The 20,573-nt window shown below is 40.4% G+C and overlaps 1 protein-coding gene across 2 annotated transcripts in view; it reads left to right on the top strand.

The window, feature by feature from the left end:
- PPP2R2B (protein phosphatase 2 regulatory subunit Bbeta) overlaps nt 1-20,573 on the top strand; it is a 437,349-nt gene that overhangs the window by 21,735 nt on the left and 395,041 nt on the right. The window contains exon 1 of one of the 2 annotated variants that reach the window (XM_063087039.1): nt 9,597-9,670. The exons of the other annotated variant lie outside the window; for it this stretch is intronic. Coding sequence (XP_062943109.1) covers nt 9,597-9,670 — 74 coding nt within the window. Of the gene's footprint in view, nt 1-9,596; nt 9,671-20,573 lie in introns of those variants that run through there. 2 annotated transcript variants of the gene reach the window in all.

The following is a 20,573-nucleotide window of genomic DNA, read 5'->3' as shown; positions in this document are numbered from 1 at the left end:
CCCTCCCAGCCTCACTCCCCATTGTCCTTCATGTACTCTCCACTCCATACTTTCTCTAAGGCCATATTCCCTCACCTCCAGCACTACATGCATGCTGTCCCCTTTGACTTAGATATTTTTCACCCTCTCTTTCCTTGGTAACCCTATATTCATCATTCAGATCTCAGCTTTAATTTCATTTGTCCTAGTAAGCCTTCCCTAACCCTGAATTCTGAGCTTGGAGGCCCTTCTAGGAGGTCCCAAGTGCTATCCATCACACACTTGCCAAATGCATTACAGGTGTCTTGCTCCATGTATGTTTCCTCAACTAGACCATACCTCCATAAAGGCAGAGCCATATCTAGCGTATCTTCTACACCTACCTGCTTATATACAGCTACAAGTTGTATAAGCATCCTTTGTGCCCAGTACAGTGCCTGGCATATTGTAGTGCTTCACAAATACTTATTGAATAAATGCATAAATGGGGCTGGCTGGATATCTCAGTTGGTGGGCACATAGCCTTATAACACCAAGATCATGGGTTCAGATCCCTGTACTGACCAGCCTTGAAAAAAAAAGATAAAAACTGAATGAATGCATGCATGAATGAATGAATATCAGCTTTCTAATCAGCCAGAAAGACCAGTATGACAGGAGACTCTAAGAAAATTCATTCTAGTGGCAGAACTGACATTTCTTACTGCTAAGTTCAACTACTTGTCAGTATACTTGGTTGACGGGATTCCTTCAAGTTTAAATGATTTACTGCAGAATGGAGCTGCCATTTTTCAATATGCCACTAGAAGTGGTGGTCTAAAGAGCCAGGTTAGACCAAATGGCAACAACCTCATATTTTTAAATTTTCAAAACACTTTACAAATATTGTTTCATAGGATTTATGTGCCAGACCTGTGGGAAAGCAAAGTGAGAAAACTAAGGTATGAAGAATTACAGTCAGATCTTATTTCTCTTTACTCATAATCAAAGTTTTATTTGCCCATATTATGCTGCCTTATGTACAATTGATGAGGCCATTACCTCCGCCCTGGTCTCTGGGCCACATTGCTGTGAAACAATGATTTTCAATCTAGGGACTGGGGAGGGAGGTGAGTGTAATTTCATACCCCAGGGGATGTTCACCAATGTCAGAAAACATTTTTGATTGTCATGACTTGGGGTGGGGGCCAGGTGTGCTACTGGCATCTAATGGGGAAGACAGTGACACTGCTAAACTCCTGCACAGAGCAGACTGCTCCCCTACACACAACAGTTATCTGACCCCAAATGTCCATAGTGCTGAGGCTCAGAAGCCCTGCTGTAAAGCCAAGCTCATAGACCAAAACAGCTGAGGAGAACATAAGTGTGTAAATCTCTCCAGATGTAGTCCAGGTGTAGAGGAACTGGTGAGTATATACCCTGTTTAAAGGCATGAAGTTTGAATTAGAAAATCAAATGCTCTGCAGGCTGCCGTGTGCGGTGTGACACTCCCAGGTGAAGGTCTCAGTTGGATGAGCAACAGCAGGTGGGACATTTTCCTGCATGCTACCTCCTGAAAGATTTACTCTTAGGGGCCTTGGAATCAAGGGGAAATTTGTTTAAAAGTGTTTTCTGGAAAAGACATTAAATCCGATCACTGAAATGCCTCTTCTGTATCTTGAAGGGGTGGCCTTCAGGTCAGAAAACTAAGATCTTGCCATCAGGATTCATGTACTGGGCTACCTCAAAATCCTCTAATGGTCTCATCTGCCCAAAAGGAAATATGCTGCCTAATCCTGGTAGATCTCACAGTCAGTGAAATCCTTTAAAAAAATTATTATTATATCAGTATATTGATTCCTTCTCATATTATTCATAATTTAATTAAACCCAGAGATGTGCAGGAAGGAGGCAGATAGGACGATTCCTTTGAGAAACAGGAAGCACATTCTGGATTTACATAGGAATGTTTTCTTCTTGGAAAAGACTCGAGGCATGGTACGTACTGGAGAACTGCACTGTTCTTTGTCCGCTATTTCCTCTTGAGTGCTGATTCGTGCATAGTCCAAACACAGCTGCTGGAGTCCGATTTGTGTATTTAAAATATATTTTATAAGTCCATTAATTTAGAGTAAATAAGGGAAAGAGTGAATTTGAGTTGCTTTAGTCAAATTATTGCACTTACTCTTACCTTCTACCAGGTTGTGAATTTCACACACAGGCTAGAGTATGTGGGAAGTGTGATGAAAATTGTAGGAATTCTTATTCGGTTTAACTCAATTCAATCCAGCACATACTTCCCACTTGTATCTCCACAATCAAATACTCCCTGTCCTTCAAAGCCCATTTCAAATAACACCACCTCCAGGAAGTCGTCTTGGAATCTGTCCCAATTAAGTGTTAGAGTTTCCTACTCTGTACTTTTTCTGTAACTCTCTTTTGGTCCGTCTGTAATTTGTGATATAGTCCTTTCTTTTCTCTTTTCTTTCTTTTCTTTCTTTCTTTCTTTCTCTCTCTCTCTCTGTCTGTCTCTTTTCTCTCTCTTTCTTTCCTTTTTACTCACCTTTACATTCTATACCATATACATTTATATAACCCCACAGTCCTTGGCACCATGTCCTGGGAATAGTAAACCTTCCATGCATATTGAATCTCTGGAAGCAATAGGATTAGATTTCCCCTACGTGATTGTGGTAGCCATTAGCATACACTTTCAAATAGGTCAGAAGTAAATTTGACCAGCCCTGATAAATGCCCACAAGTTTCAAGTAAATAGATTCAAAAATTTAGTCTAATTCTTGGTGCTCTGTCCTATACTAGACTACAGGGGGCAGAATGTTAAGATCGGGTAACCCGGGGAGCATCACAGCTTCCAGACAGCCCTGGGGTAGGAGTGAAGGAGCAGCCTGCACTGGGATCTCAGCCCCCTCCATGTGCATGCAGTTGGCAAGTTATTTAGCCTCTCTTTGTAAATTTCCTTATCTATAAACAGAGGAAATAATAACATTTACTTTACTATAAGCTTTTCAGGAAGATTAAAGGAGCTATCTTAGGTACAGTACTCAGCAGAGTGACTGGAACCTGGTAAGAACTCAGACAGACTAAGATTAGGTGCTTGCTCTTGTAAATACTGTTATCATCTATTAAAGTCAAATCATATGAGGGTACTTCAAAAAGTTCATGGAATGATACATATCTTTTAATCCTATTTTTCCATGAACTTTTTGAAGTACCCTCACATTTCTATGGCTCAAAACCAAAAAAATAAAAATTAAAAAATCACGTTGCCAGCTTGTTTTGACGTCTCTTTATAAATTAGGAAATGCTATTTGTCTACTCTTTATAGGTACTGTGACAGTTAGTATATAAAACTCGGTGGAAAACATGCTTGGCTTTATAATGCTTTTCCTTCTATAGTCTTTTAGTGGGAGCCAAAATCTTCCGTTGTAACAAATTGGGTTTTTTCCCTTCATTTGCTGCACGGTAGCATCTGCTCTAAAGTGAGCCTTCCCTCCATCTACAAAATCCTCTTTAGTCTTATCTGTAGCTGCCCACCTCTCCCTTGCTTCAGTCACATGCCAAGAGAGCTGGCTGAATACTGCGTCCAGACTGCCAATCAAAAATGTGAATCAAGTCACTACTGACCTCTCTGCTAGGTCAATGAGACGTGATGAGTGAGCAGGACAACATGATCTGTGCCCCCACAGAGCTTACATTAAAGCAGTGAAACAAACGTTAAACAAATTGCTGTTTTAATAATAATGAGTGGTTAATTAAATCAGAAGAGGAAATTGCTGTGAAGGTAAATTGCAGGCAATGGCAGGGTGGATGAGGGCCAAACCCACTCCTTGGCCGGGAACTTGCCTTCAGCCTCATCTCAAATGTCACCTCCTCCCAGAAGCATTCCTTGACCATCTAAGCAAACCAGTCTCCTCTACCACATACCCCATTTTATCTCCTTCATTCTACTCTTCACCATCTGAAATAAACTTGTTGATGAAATATTTACTTGTTTATTGTCTATCTCCCTCATCGAGAATATAAGCCCAATGAGTTAAACATCAATATATTTTTACTGATATATCTCCAACACACAGAAGAATGCTTAGCATTTAATAGCTGCTTAAAGATGATACTGTATGAGTGAATGAATGGATAAATGAACTAACTACAAAGATGGTCCTTTTTCTTTCATATTGGAGTCTACCAAGTTGTGAATTTCACACTGGCTAGAGGGTGTGGGGAGGTGATGCAAACTGTCAGAATTCTCCTTATTCAGTTCAACTCAATTCAATCCAGCATATACTTATCAAATTCCTATTATACTCCAAGTGGTGAACATTGAACTCAGGATTCAACAGAAAAAAGTCAAATTGCTACCCCCTTGCAACTTGGAGGCTGGCCAGGGTGTCAGATTCTAAAGAGCAATGATCAGCAATGATCAAAGTAATTAAATAGCACTTACTTCGTGCCAGGCAGAATTCTAAGCACTTTCCTGAATTACCTCATTTAATCCTCGCCACAGCTGTAAAAGTTAGAAATGATTTTTATACCTGAAGAAAAGGGTAGGTATTTTATTTGTCTTGTTTTCTACTGATTCCTTAGCACCATATACAATGCCTGGCATAAGTAGATGCTCAATAAATATGTTCAATAATGAATGAGTGTTTATTTATTTATTTATTTTTGGCAGCTGGCCGGTATGGGGATCTAAACCCATGACTTTGGTGTTAAGATTGAATGAGTGTTTTGAAAGGGGAGGGTGGTATTTAAGAGTCTGTAGCAGGGGGATTTGACCCAGTCTGAGGTGTTAAGTAACATCTCCCTGGAGATGTGACATTTTATTTACGATTTGAAGAATGAATAGGAATTTGCTTTGCTTTGTCTTGAGAGTGAAAACCTGAGCAGGCTCATCCCAACTGATCTTAAACAAGCTAATTTTTTCTCTTGGAATTTAGTTTCCTTCTTTGCAAAATGAAAAACTGTAATAATGCACCTTTCCCCAAAGGAGGTTGTAAAAACATGCTAAAAGAGAATTATCAGGAAACTTTCCCACAAGACTTGGGTTTCAATGAGAGTAGGCAACAGAATGGTACCCGTGGGAACTGGCAATTGGGAGACCCCAAGTCCATTGGCCCCAAGGCAGGGACTGCAGCTGGGACTTTACAGGGCAGAAGAGACTGCTTCTGATCTCCCAGGAGGTCAGTCTAAGGAAAATCTTGGAGCAGGCTGGTCCATAGCACAGCACTCAAGAAACTCCCAGTTGATGTCAGAACCTAACATGTGGAAATCGTCGGGGATCATTCCTTATCTCTGGACTCTGCTCTGTCAGACTGCAGGGGCCTTCTTTCATGGCACCTAAAGTGGGTCACCTTTATTTGCTTCCTCCCAGGCTTCTGGTTTCCTTGCACAGACCTCTTTCTCCTCATGGGCCCTCCCTTCAGGCACCTCAGCCCTTGACTTAGAGTCTCTGCCCTCCTCAGAAAGACACTGTTTCTCTCCTGGTGACCCTGCTCTTATCTGTGATGACAATAGGTATATCAGAGACTAATTCCACTTGCAGAGTTAATGACCGCTAACTCTTCATTTGCTATGCCTCCCAGTAAGATAATTGCCTTTTAACAGGAGCTTTTTGTAAATAATGTCTGATGCAAAAGTATGGATCTCTAACATTCACCTTTTGGAACTTTATAATCCCAAAGAATATTTCCAGACCCTCTTCCTGCTGTGATAGCTCCATGATGCTATATTAAAACAATATATTAGTCCCTCTTTTTTTCTGGAATGTGCACTCCTTTAAAAGCAGGGATGGTATCTTATATCCTGTATACCCATCACTCAGCCTAATCAGGGTGTCAACAAATTGTTGGATAAAAATAGTGAAGTATATGATTTAAGACAAGGGTATTTGGAAAACTCTGTTCCCTGATCCATTAAGTCAAAGCATGAAACTAAACACCTTACTCCAGAGGTTCTCAAAATTTAACGTAAAACTCACCTTGTTTCCCCAGACAGCCTGAATCAGTTGGCTTGAGGAATGTGAAATCTGCATTCTTCAAAAGCTTACCAGGTAATTCCAGTGCATAAACATTGGATCTCCTTTGGATAAATTATTATAGCCTCTCATCTTGTTTTTTCTTCTGTAAAAAGGGGTTGTTGAGAAAATCAAAGAGAAAAAAATGATGAGGAAGCACAATGAATCAGCTCAAATGGTGCAGTGCAAACTACCTGCATCAGATTCTCCTGTTTGAGGAAATTTCAAATTTGTTCTTCCTGCCCCTTGCCCATTGTGCATGTGGGTAGATAGGGTACACAGGCAAGGCACTAAACAGTCATTTTAAGTTGGGATTGGAGACAGAGCCTTCAGTCGAGTTCAAGAGGTGGTTTAGAGTGGCTCGTTTGGGATCTGGGTCCTAGCCCCATTGGACTTTTGCTTCTAACAGAGGAGGTAGTTTTTATTTTGTTTGGTTTTGCTTATTTTTTTGAGAATAATCATGGGCAATATCATTGGTGAGTATTTTTTCACTCAGGAAGCATTTACTGAGTGCTTATTATTGACTCAGAAGGTATTTCCTAAGTGCCAATTGTTTGTCTAAGACTGAAATACGCAATTAAAGTTGAAGCATGTCTATTCATAAATTCCATAATGCCTTTGCTTGAATGATCTATTCCAGCTTTATGATGGGCTCAAATTCACATCATTCCCACTGTGAAGGACCTCCATAAAAAAAGTATAAAGTATCTTCCAGAAGCTTTTGTCCATATATATTGATTTATCCATTCATTCATTCACTTACTCAACTAATATTTACTAAATATCTACTTTATGTCAAACACTGGGCTAAGCACTAGGGATACAAAGATGAATTAGACATTGATCTCTCCCTCAAGAAGTTTACAATTCATTGTTTAAATAAGAAAGGTAAATAAATACAGTAATATACTCTGATTAACAGTTGATGTTACTGTTATAGACAATAGTATTTCAATTTATGAAGAACTTACAATGCACTAGACATTGTACTAAGCTCTTGATATGAACTGTCCTATTTTGCTCTCACTATATCCTGTGAGATTCTATTATTGTTCTTAAAAGACATTTAATGAGGCTCAGTGATGTTAAGTTAATCGCCCAAGATCACACAGCAAGTCAATGTCAAAGGCAGGATTAAACTTTTGCTGTCCAACTGCAGCACCATCCCTCTTAACCGTTCTTGCTATTTGGCTGCTCTCAGGTTGGTATGTGGCTACAGAAGCTCAGAGAAAGCCAACAACAACAACGGCAGCAGCAACACTAGGAGTTTATCAAGCGCCTACAATGTGCAGGATATTTTATACTTAGTGCCTCACTTTTTTCAAGAATACATGAGGAAAACCCTGTTACTGTTCCATTTTATAGATGGAGAAACTGAGGCATACAGTTTTGTTCATGTCTATCCAACCAGTAAGTGAATCCACTGGGATTCAAACTTGGGTCAGATTTTTTAAGGGAAACTGCAGGTTCTGCTTGTTGATTCTGGGTTCTTGGTGTCTCAAACAAAGAATTGGTTGGGACACGCCAGAGGTGAAAAGCAAGGAGCAGTTTTATTTAGCAAAGAGAGTGCACTTGGAAGGGGATGGAGAGGACTCGAGTAAGAGAGTATGCTCAAGAGCCCTGATGATTATATTCCCAGGGGTTTTAAGTCCTCTTAGCTGGATTCGTGTAGTTTGGTCATTGATTGAGCCCTGAGTGCAGTCTTTGCCCTATTGGCTAGAGTGATTGGCACCCTAGCTGGTGGGACTCATTAGTCCACCTGAATAGTATCCAAGGTAGGGGGGCTCCCTGTCTGGAATTGTTTTTGTCTCCTGTGGTCGCTTCTGCACATGTGCATGCCTCATCAGGGAACCGGTTTGTCCCACTTGCAAATAACCAAGTTTCCCTCTCCTGTTCTTGTCTCTATCTAGCTTCCTGCCTCAGACTGACCCCAAAGCCCACATTCCTTCCCCTTTGCTTCATTGCTGATCAGGCGTTAGATTTGAAGTATCTCTTAGGAGGACACCTCTGGATGTGCTCTTCTGTCGTGAGTTTGAGGTCACCCACACAAACAAACCAGGCCATAGAGGCATTGTTTAAACAGCACTTCACTCGTGACAGCTCTCCCTTACCAGGTCCCTGCATCTAAGGAGTTTGCATGATTATCATGTGACCAAATGGCCTGGCTCTGCCAGCAGTTTGTCATCATTTCACAATAATCCAAAAGGCAGAGAGGTGACATATTGGTGAAAGAATCTACTTATGCTATCATGGCCTGGCCTGGCTCTATAATTTGGGTCTTTTCTCTCCTGGGAAGACCAGTACATTTCTCCAATTCTAAGCTAAATATGTTTGTAAAGAGGAGAGCCCATAGAGGCTTAAAAATTATTCTCTCAGATTTTCAAGGCGTACTTTTATTTTAAATCTTTTTTTTTAATCCCACACAGGGGAATATTGGTTTTCTTTTACAGACTATTTAAATCATTTCCGTGTGCCTCTGAATGCAGCACGAAGGAAATCCTCCTCTTTCTCTTCACCGTGTACAATAGTGTCTTTGACAGAACTTATAAACCCCAAACCGTAGCCCTCTACTCGCCCTCCAGTGCTAAGGTTTCCAAAGTCATTATTATTTCACAGGTAAAAACCAAACCAATCCCCTATCCCAAACTACTTGTATTTGGCAATTGATCATGTCCTTTAATAATATCTCTCTCATTTAAAATCTCAGCGAGAGTTTTGGTAATGTTGTATAATTCTTGGACCAACCTACTTTTTCCGTGTTTTCCTCTGCCATCAGGGTACGCACGTTGGTGAAGCATCAGTTCCCTTGGGTTTAGACTCTATTCTTGCATCGTGGCTTTCTATTTGTACAGCAGATAACTCAGAACTAAGTTATTGCTTCAGTGTTAGGGCTGGCAGGGGAAAAAGCTGTAGTGGAGCACAGACTCTGCTGTGTTACCAACTACTCAACTCAGCTTTTGGCTTCACCTAAATGATAAATAGTCCTATTGTTTGGGCTTTAGTATTTAAAAAAATAGAACTAAATCTAGATTAAGCCAGGACAGAGACCCACTTCATTGCACTGTACTTTAATATTCCTGAGATCCCTGGCATTCGGATGGCTCCTTTTAACAGCCATCTCTCTCCAGGGCAGAACACTATGCTGTCTTTGTTTCATCTGATCTTTCAGCTGAATAAGAGATGGTCACTTATCCTCACTACTCCCATATACTGCTGGATTTCTATTGCTAAAAGAGGAACTGACCACACGGGAAAAGGTAGAGGTTTCAGGCAGAGTGTTCCAGCGTGTGTTTACAGGCAGGACTGACTTACTCAGCAAATCCTGCTCCGAGGAGCTTCAGCCAATGAAGAGGCTACATCCCGGCTTGCTTGGGGGCTTCTGAGTTTGAGCTGCATGCAGAAATGTAAGGCAGTGCTTCCTGGTGCTGATGGCAAAATGGGACCCATCTCCAGTTATTCCTCGGGCTTCCCAGCTTTGCAGATCTGGGAGAGAACCTACATAAACATATTGGTGATGTAGCCAGCTTTAAAGGCCGAGAGAATCCTCATGGATTCAGGAGACTGGTTTTTTATTTAGATTTTTATTTTTTATTTGGAAGATGAAATGCTTCTCTCGTTACCTGCCTTACATCTTCAGACCTCCGAACACCATTCTCTCTTCCAGCTGCCACACGGAAGGTACAGACCAGAGAGGGAGAGTGTCTGTGTGGGTGGGAAAAAGTGGGCTGGTGTCTGACTTCCCACAGGTTCTGCTGACACTGCTTTCTGTAGCTACTAGATGACTGTCATTCCTGGCAAAAGCTTGCATCTGACAGACTTATATCTGCTTTTAAAATCAGTCTGTCTTATACAAGGAAAGGGAAATATTTTTTTTAAGGGCAGAATAATGTTGCAAAGGTAATCTCAAAGCTGACATAGCTGATTAGAAAATAATTCAGCAATATTTTGCCAATTTCCCTTGTTCTATTTAACATGCAAATAAGTCACTGGAACTAGTGTTAAGAAAAAATATTCAGTAGGTGCTGCCACATACATTTATCCAGACACTCTGTTTTGTCACTGTCTGTTTAATAACTTGGTGCATGCCCAAGAAAGCAATTAGCAAAATAGAATTCTCTTAGTACATCGCTGTGGAGTGTTGATTGTTGGACTGGTTCACTTGGAGTCTGTACTTGGGTTACAGAGCAGTCAGAACATAGCTGACTTTCAGCACTTGCTGGAAATATGGTATGTGAGGGTCCTAAGTTAATGCTTTAAAGGGAGGGTGAGCTGAGCCTTGTATACATCCCCCAGCTCCTGTTTTCTTTTGGGGACTTCTTCTGCTGTCTTCTAAGGTAGCATGATATGCATGCATGTGTGTACTTTCTGTGTGCACGTGTGAGTGTCTTGTAAACATTCTGGCAATTCCCCTTCAACTAAGCACTGCAGGATTCAACATTTTTGTAGTCAGTAGCTGGTTGTGCATCTTCTATATTTCATTTGTCTGTTTCTTTAGATCTGCTCTTTTCTTTAAAAAGAGCAATTCCAAGAAAAGCAACTGTCTGGACCTTTTTCAGCCTTAGGGAATGTCCTACAAGCAGTACTTGATTAAAGAGGGCTGAGGAGGGTGAGGTGCTAGGACTCCACCGCATGTCCAGCCACAGTCTTCCAGAACTGAACTGGTGGTCAGCCTGTTCTAATACCCACCCTTGTTTCTCATCCTCAGAGGAGGAGCCTAGGATTGGGGGCTGCATCTATAAAATGAGAGAAGCATATATTATACCCTAAGGTGATTTTCAATCTGCACCCCCAGAGAAAGGGAGTAGACATTTGGGATCACGCTTGAATTGAGACTGAGGATGGTATTTTTCATAGACACTGGTATTTCATAGATTTTTTAAAATTAGATATTTCTCTTAAAAATGTATCAGTGGCTAAAGGAAATGACCCGTTGAGAAATCTTTTCTCCCTCATGGAGAAAAACCTGGTAAGAACCTATATATATTGAGGAAAGGGGAGTGACAGGGGGGTGGCATGGATCAAAATTTCCAAGAGAACTTTACAAATATAAAAGATCTAAACCCATACAGAAAGGTGCCTAGATGGCTTTTGTATTTCTGATTGGTTTCCCTGTCCTCTCCTCCCAGCTTAGGTGTCGAGAACCCAAACACTTGTTTTATTCAGTTGCTGTTTTGCATATCAATCAAACTAAGTACCCTACATCCCATGGACAAAAACACCACCCCAGAGCTTTTTTAAAACTGTTTTCTTAATCAAATCTAACGATTTATTTTATCAAAATAGAAACACTGTTTTGTTCGTGTGGAAACAATTTCTGCTTCACCCACTACCACCAGATTTAGGAGTAAGGGGTGAGGAGACGTGTTTAAATTTGTGGTAAACTCAATAAAGACAATGGGTAAGGATAATAGTGTGTGTCAGACCTTAACATCACGAATGAGGCAGTGCAACAGAGTGGGAAAGGTAGGAGTTAGACACCAGCAAGTAAGGCAAAGTACTCAATTGCTCTCTGCCCAATTTAACCTATAACATGGAAATAAAAAGACCTACTCCTATGGATGTTGATAATTAAATGAGATAATTAAATAAAGTTCTTCGTAAAGCTCAGTACATGACAGGTGCTTCTTTTGAGTCACAGGCCCCATGTGTTTTCTTAGATATTTCAATTTTCTTTATTTATTATACTGTCTTAAGCAATGAGTGGTGCCATCAAACACAGTGTTGTATCACTAAAAACTAGTCCCATATTTAAAGTGTCTGAGGGGAAAAATATGCCAGAATGAGTCTGAGGTTATGTTGTGTGTATGTGTGCTTATGTGTATTTCTTTTTATCTTGTCCGCAGTCATGTTGCCTTGTAGTTTATTCTGGACAAATTATGGTTGTGAACTTCACATTTTATTTAACTGACGAAGAGGAGAATGAATAATTTGTGAATGTCCCTGTGAAAGTCAAATAAATACAAATGACCCAAACCATCTCCTTAAGAGTGATTCTAGAACAACTTGAAGAGCTTCAGCAGTTCCTGGGTTTCTTAAGGGACAGAAGCATCACTCTTTGAAGACTTGGGCTGTCTTCCCAGCTTGGCTTTGACATTATTTTTTCAACACAGGAAAATCATGGGCTTTGAATCCTTGCTCTGCCACCTGCCAACTTGGTGATGTTGGGTAGTTATTTAACCTCTCTGAGCCTCAGTTTCTTCATTTGTAAAATACGGGTGATAATACTCCATGAGGTGATTATAAAGAAATACATTCAGAATGCCATACACAGGGTGTTAATAATAATAGTAACAATAACAATAATAATAATAAACAGCCTTCACTTTTATTATATTTACTATGTCCAAGCCATTACTTAAGTACATTATATATAGTGACACATTTATATATAGGGTAAATCAACAATATTGTGATTTCACAAATACTAATCAAAATATTTGTGATTAGTTCCTTTTTCCTTCCCTCTCTCGCTCACAGCCCTCAAATCTGTTTTTTCACCCATCAGATAGAGATTTGGCTCTCCACATAGCAGCCAGAATGATTTTTTAAAATAAGATCCTCTTACCACCGCACCACCTTAAACACACACACACACTCACATTTAAAGCCTCTCAATGGCTTCCCATGACTGACAGGTCGGAATACGCAGGACCGTGTTGATCATGAGAGGGTTTGAGAGTTTTTAAATGCGAGGGTGGTGACCCCGGCCTCAGTCTCCTGCCTGGCCTCAAACATGCTCTGTCTTTCCTGGCCTCCAGCCACATACCTTCATTGGTGCCTCAACATTCTCCCTTCAACCACAGACTTCGGGGGTGCTTCTCTGCCCACTTGGCCACACTGCCTTGTTCATTGCAGCCTTCAACTCTCAGCTCAAGCTAAGAATCCACCCCTGACCCTCAGCTGATCATTCTTCCTGAAGAACTGGGTGTTTCTACTTCAGAGCACTTATCCTAGTTTGTCATCGTGAATAAACTGATGTAACTGTTTTGTTAATGTCCATCTCCCTGCTACACTGAAAGCTTCGAGGGAGCAGGACCCATGTATCATTTTCCTCTCTGTTGTACCTCCAGCACTAGCAAAATACCAGGCACATAATAGGCACTCAATAAACTTTTGTTGAAGGAAAGAATGACATATACCAAGGCTGTTGTGTGGATAAATGTCTAAAACATATGTGAAAAACAGTGTGAAAAGCGTTAATTCCTACATGAATGCATGTTTAAACATTGTGGGCTAGGGAGTTTTCTGTAGTCATATTTTAGGAGATTGGTTTTATTACAATGCTCTTCTTTAACTTGAAATAAGAGATACAAACAGAAACAACAGCAACCAAATAATGCTGATGCAGGATCAGGGCTTCTCTGTGGACCTCATTAAGGGAGCACATAACTTCTTCCCCTCTGGTAGCAAAAGATTCGTCCAGCAAAATGGTTTCAGGATCAGAGGAACAAAAACCCAATCACAGCCGAAAAAAAACCATTCAAGACTGGACAGAGGGAAAATGGAGACCCACAGGAATGGGAGAGCCAGTGAAGTATAAGGAATCTGGTTTGATGCTTTCTGGTGGACCTAATTTGTCACCAGACACTGGAGGGCCTTTTTTGGTTATCTAACAAATCAGTGGGGACACTTTCTTTTCCTAAAGGGACAAAGGTAATGTGACTTGCTGTGTGCTCTTTCCTTTCCCTGAATTGCCTTTGTCATGTTTTCATGCTGCAAACTCTTAGTCATCCTTGAAAACTCAGCTCAAGTCTTCCCAGGAAGAATTCTTCAATGATTCCAAAGATGGAGTTGTTCTTACAAGTCACACAAACCCCAGTAACACTGGGAAGAAGAATGAGGAGATGCTGCAGCATCGAAGCCCGGGGTCCCTGGCTGGGTGCTGAGGGCTGTGCCTGTAGCAGCTTATCTGCTCCTCATGACAACCTCACAGATTAAATGCCATCATCTTTATGTTAGAGATGAGGAACCTGACTCCGAGGTGACTTGCCCAGACCCACAGTTAAGTAAAGCGGCAGAGCTTAGACTCAAGTCCAAACCATCTGAATCTACAATCAGTGCTCTTAACCTTCACCTAGCTCCTTCTGAGTGTCGGAGTGAGGCCAGCCTTCAGATTGTTGTGAAACAGTCTACATACATGTCCATTTCGTGGGTGGCCAGGAGCAACTTGGGCAGAGGGATTCTCACCTGTTCATCTTCAGACTTTGCATCCTGGTTCAGCACAAAGCTTGACACTTAGTAGATGCTCAAGAAATCCTTCTTCAGTGAAGGGCTGAATGAACAAACTCACCCATCTTCTATCAGTAATGATCCTTTAAGAGGAGGAAATGTCTTGAAACAGAGTATCTTCCAATGACATCCAAAAGTAGGCTTGCTGGAAGTCTACACACATACACACACACACACGTGCACACACGAAAAAATACACATTTTTCTAACTATTTATTATGTCATAAATAAGAGTAGTAATACAAAAATAAGTAAAACATCTGGTGCGTATGATTTGCTGGACACGATTCTACTGTGTGTATATGAATGTAGGTATGGGGTGTGTATGTGTATGTTCCTCACAACAGTCCTATGAGGTAAATACTGTTAGTGTCATCTTTTTGTATATGAGAAAACTAAGTCACAGAGAAGTTAGGTAACTTGTCCAAGATCACACAGCTGTTAAGCACAAGGGCTAGGATAGAACTCATGCAGCCTGATTCCAGGGCAATGCTAAGAATGGATTCATTACTGCATTTTGTGCATTTTTCATATTTAGGAATTCTTATTTTTCATGTTTTTGAAACTCTCTTGTCGGTCCCTTTCAAATATTTGGAACCAGCACACTCTTTGTAGCCCACACAAAGTGCTCTCCACCGACAGCTTTCCCTGACTACTCATTTTCTGCCCAAACTCTCTCGTCTTCACATATACACACCTGCATTTAAAGCCTTTCCCAGAAGCACATCATGTTTCTCTAACATGGAAATAGTAATACCCACCTCTGGGGGTTATTGTAAGGATTAAGTGAGACAAAACTTTACATTGGTTGATAATGCTGTATGTTTTAAATATATTTTTAAAAATTTTACATCTGATGAAGAAACTGTCCCTGCTGTCATCTGAAAACAAGCCTCCACTTGAAGCTGGCTGCCATCTGCACCTGTCCCCTCTCTCTCTTGGCACCAGATTTTTCCTCTCTCCGGGATCATTTTTCACACAAACATGCTGTGAGTCATCTCACTTCAAATACTCATTTCATGAGCTGGTGTCTTCCTTCAACCACTAGCCGGTTCCCTGTGCCCCTTTTCAGAAAAAAAGCCTTGAAAGAATCATCTACATCCATTGTCACCACTGCCTCTCCTCTGATTTGCTCTATCATTCCACCAAATTGCTCCTGTGAGAGTCAAAAATGACCACTGCATCGACAAATCCAGCTGTCCTTAGCCAGGCCTCCCCTTACCTAGCTCTCAGGGCACTGCACAGATGCTCGCTGCTTCCTTTCTGAATTGCTCATGTTGGCCTCGAGACCCACCCTTTCTCTCTGTTTTTTCTCCTTTACTGCCCAGCCCTTCTCAGACTCCTCTGCTGGTTCCTTATCATCTTCCCGAGCTGTAAATATTGGAGTCTAGGGCTCAGTTCACTCCTTAATCTACACTTGCTCATCCACTCACGTGGTCTTCAATATCATCTATTTAATTTATATCCTCAGCTCCAACCTCTCACCTAAAATACAGACCTGTACATACAACTGTCCACCCAACATCTCCACTTGAATGTACAGCAGAGATCTCGAAACAGAATTCCTGATGTCCTTACCCCCACCAAAAGCCCCCTGTTTGTTCATCAATCTTCTCCAGCTCAAGAACTCCATTCTCTTACTCAAAGTTGAAAACCTTGGAGTCATCAATTTCCTTCTTCCTCTCATATTCTTTCAATTCTGTGATAAGTCCTCGGGGCTTAACCTCCTAAAAATATCGAGACTCCAATCACATCTTATCTCATCCATCACTCAATGTTTCTTCACCAAAGAACCCTTTTCTGGCCTTCCTACCTAAATGCCACACACACACACACACACACACACACACACACTCCCTCCCATTACTTTTACCCTGTTTTACTTTGTAGCACTTATCTGTACCTGACATGTTATATATCCATTCACGTATTGATTACGTGTCTTTTCCCACTGTAGAATGTGAGCTACATAAAAGCAGAGGCTTTTTAGGCTTTGTTCATTCCTGTACCTCCTGTACTTAGAACAGTTCTCAGCACATAGTAAGCATGTAAGAGATATTTGTGGATTAAATAAATGGATGTATGAATGAATGTTTTTAAAAACCTTACTAATAAAGTGAAAAAAATGGGCTCTGAAACCAGGCAAACCTGATTTCCTATCTCAGCACTGATAATTACCTGCTAGATGACCTTTTGTTCCTCAACTGGTGTATTTTCTTCTCCAATAATAATATATCCAAGTACTGTTATGAAAGTGAAAAATAATGCTGTAGAATGCCTAGCACAATGCCTGTGAATATTCAGCAAATGGGCCCTCACGTTACTTCTTTTTTATCCCTCGCTGCATTTACCACAGCAACAGTCACATACAGGCATCAATGGTTCCATGTTGATTAAATTTTTTGCCTACCTACACAGCTAGCATTGATTGTGGGCTTGTTATGTGTGGGGACCTGTGTTAAGTACATTATAGTTACTGCATTACAGTAAATCTTATAAAAACATCATGAAATTAGTACTATTAACTTTCTCTATTTTACAGATGAGAAAACATGGCTCAGAATGGCTTAGTGACTTATCCAAAAGCACACAGCTAACATGTGGTAGATAAGGGTTTGCACCCAGACTGCCTGACTGCAGAGTCCATCTCCCACCTGCCCCACAATACTGCATTCAGCATTCTAGGCACTGTGCTCAGCACATGGGAAATTAAAAAATGAAAAAGACTCATTGCTATTTTAAGAAGCTTCAGTCCAGCAGGAAAGAGAAAAGCATGTGCACACAATTCTAATAGTAGGTTTTAGCCCCAGCTACACATGAAAACCACCTGTGGCAAAGACACAGGGCTGTCTTCACCACCACCGGATCAAATCAGATTCCCTGGCAATGGGCTCCAGGTGAATCTTCTGTGCACTCAGAGGTGGGAAATAAGCAACATTCAGGGAGAAGAATGTACTCAAAGCTCAAGGGGAGGGCTCTGGCAGAACATTGATCAGTTGGGTTCCTCTGAATTGACAGAGTAAAATCCTGCAGGTGAAAAGAGGTTACTTTTCGTCAAGTCTTCTGATTTCTGGCGGAAAAGTCACCGTCCTGGGAAGAATTAAAGTCATTGTCATCCACTTAGGAATACGGTGGAACTCTATTGAACATTTGTCTGCTTCAAGGTAGCTGTGAATTTGCTTCAAAATTTTATATTCGGGTAATGGCTAAAACATCTACTAATATAAAGAAAGTCGCTCAATTTCTTGGGCTTCAGTTTTGTCTTCTATAGAAACGGGGATATAAATTATGCCTATATCAAAGAGTTGCTTCGGTGGGTGCATGTCGTCCTTCATACCAAGTATATAGTGTGGTGCCCAATGCAATGAAGAGCTGTTATTATTAACGCTCTTCACATCAGTAGAGGCCCCAGAAATCACGTCTTGACCTGTGAACTTTGATGCAATGTGATAATGGGAAGAATCCTGGGACAGCAGTCTGGAGATCCTGGTCATCTTCTAACACTGATGTCCCCTGAGAAATTGACTAATCCTGCTGTACCTCAGAGTCAAATGGGACTGTCATAAGAGCTGATGGTGTTGCTGTCAGGCTAAGCATATGTGCTTTGTGAAGTTTTTCCCCCTTTTGAGTCTTCCCATTATTAAACCAGAAGCTGAGAGTGGTAACCCATTTTTAGGAATTCCTAATGAAAACTGTAAGGAACTCAGAAGCTGATAGAAACAGGGAAGATGGAAACTAATGTATCACATGGCGATAATGATCACAAAAATCCTGCATAAGATTATCCATATTTTGCAGGTGACGATACTGAGGGATAATTTGTGATATAACATATTAAGTTAGAAACATCTTTGGCTTTGAAATCAGATAAACCAGAGTTTCAATTATAACTAAGTTATTTATCTGCTGGGTGTCTGCTTTTTTAACTTTAAAATGGAAGTGATAATGCTTTCTTTTTATATTAAAGAAATATAATGCTTTCCTTTTATGTTTATATGTATTGTAAGGATTAAAGACATTGAATGAATGTGCCTGGTAGTTACCTAATAGACAGTACCTGTACTTACTCTGACAGTATCTTTGTCCAGGTGTTACCAGTGGTAACACCAAGCTTGTTTAATTGCAAATCATGCGTTTCTCCCACTTCACCATGTTCCCATCAAAAGAACCTTCTGTTTTCATTCTTTGATTCTTTCAATCTACATCACCTTGATTGGTGTTTGCCTGTAACATACACTGGTCAGTGCTGTTTTGATTTGCTTTTTGGAACCATTTTTTGTCTTTGGTACTTGTGCCCTGAGGCAATTCCTTCATTTTGACTCAATTTTATAAATCTAATAGAAAAATTACTGGCAGTAAAATCATTGCCATCGTTAGACTGGCCCATTAGTTTTCTGAGTCATTGTTTCTTCACTGGCAGATTGAGCTGGGAGAAAAGATGGGCTGAGAGGGCCAAGGCTGTTATCTTCACAAGTGTCTGCAAAAGCACAGTTAGTAGGAAAAGCAAATAGGAGGCAAATAAATATATAGCTTCAAAGACGTGTATGAAAGCCTGCTCAGGATCCTATTGTTGATACAGGGGAATGCACGTTTCTGGGAATTTTAGAAGCAAATTCAATAGTTAATGGACCTCCTTGCAGGAGGAGGTTATTTATTTATTTGTTTATTCAGAAAATACAGACACACAAAGAACATCTCTGTTATGTGTCTGATATATTATCTAGGTGATGGGTTCACAGGTGGTAAAAATAGATATGGTTCCTGCTGTTATGGAAAGCAAATTAATAGGTTAATGTACCCTGTGACAAATGCTGCAGTGAAGAGGACATGATATTAGGACAAGCTCTAATAGGGTTATGTTATGCACAGGAAGATTGGATAGCTTCCCTGAAGAAGTCATTTTAGCTGAGATATGAAGGATGACTATAACTTAAGTAGGCAGAATGAAAGAGAATTTTTCAGGCAAAGGAGAGTATGTTTGCAAGGATCATGCTGAATCAAGATTCTGAAGGAAAGCCAGTGTGGCTGGAGCACAGAGACCAAAAAAGGTATAATGAAGAATGAGCTGCAGAGTACTTTGACCCTGCATGCCTCTGTGACATGAATTATGGGATTTGCTCTTAATCCAAAGAAAAACTGGAAATTATTGAAGGGTATGAATTTGAGGGTAACAAAAGCTGATCGTATTTGCAGCATGAGAAGATTTTTTTTTTTTTTTGACTGCCGTGAAGAGAATAAATTAGAGGGGCTAGGAGTGGACAGACCTGGACATATTTTAAGGAGTGGGCATGCAAAACAGATCTGTGGTTGCTAAAAATAGTCTTTACTGTTGCATTACAGTAGACTCATAGATGGCTCTATGTATACCCCAAATTCTTGAATGTCTGTTTGTGACTATGTTTGAATACAACAGTTTTATGTACACAGAAACCTGTCTATTATCTTGACATCCAGACAAAAGAATTCTTATTCTCATTGAGCAATGACAGACTATGCTCTATTTGGAAGAGGCAGTAAACATTCCAGGCACAGGAGTAAGTAAACATTCCAGACACAGCACTTACAAAGCATGATATTTAGAAGGAAGGGAGAGGCTTTGTTAGGACAGAACCACTAAGAATGTTTTCATAGCATGTTTATTCAGCAAGATATAGCTGCTGCGTCAAAGCCTCTATATAGAATTGTATGTATGCTCAGCTGTGTCTATTCATACATAAACAGCAAGGCGACCCTCTCAGAAGAGAGTTGACCAAAAGTCAATCTTAGAAGCAAAGGTTAGGAAGCCATGTCTACCTTAATTATTAATCCCTCTTTTCATGGTTCTATCACCCAGATGACATGATGTTTAAGCGTTTGGGTGGGAACCCCAAATGTAAAATCCTGCACAAGCTAAGTAGGTAGCATTAACCAAAAAGGCATGATACTGACCATTGTGAATTTGTGATTTCAAGCCCTGCTTAAAAGCAACACAATTCAGTTTAAGAAAAAAAAAAAAAAATGACATTGAGCAAGGAAAACAAAGGCAGCCCAGGCTGTTAGGTCATCTATTTCCATCCCATTAGAAACAATCATAGAATTTCTATTTAGAGAAGACTTCTGGAACCCTCTAGTCCAGACCTTCACAGAGTCCCTGAAGCTCCTTAAAATATTCCTGACAAGATAGTGATGAAGAGCTCATTCCCTCCCAAACCCAGTCATTCTACTCTGGACACTTCCATCTATAACCAGGTCTTTAAATTTAGCTGAAGTCAAAAAATAAATAAATAAATAAATAAATAAATATTAATTAAGCAAAATAAGTTAGGCACAGAAAGAGAAATATCATGTTCTCACTTATTTGTGGGAACTATAA

The sequence above is a fragment of the Cynocephalus volans genome, chromosome 2, assembly GCF_027409185.1.
Source record: "Cynocephalus volans isolate mCynVol1 chromosome 2, mCynVol1.pri, whole genome shotgun sequence".
Taxonomy (NCBI): Eukaryota; Metazoa; Chordata; class Mammalia; order Dermoptera; family Cynocephalidae; genus Cynocephalus; species Cynocephalus volans.
The sequence above is the reverse complement of the archived record's forward strand: the minus strand, read 5'-3'. Positions and strand labels throughout refer to the sequence as shown.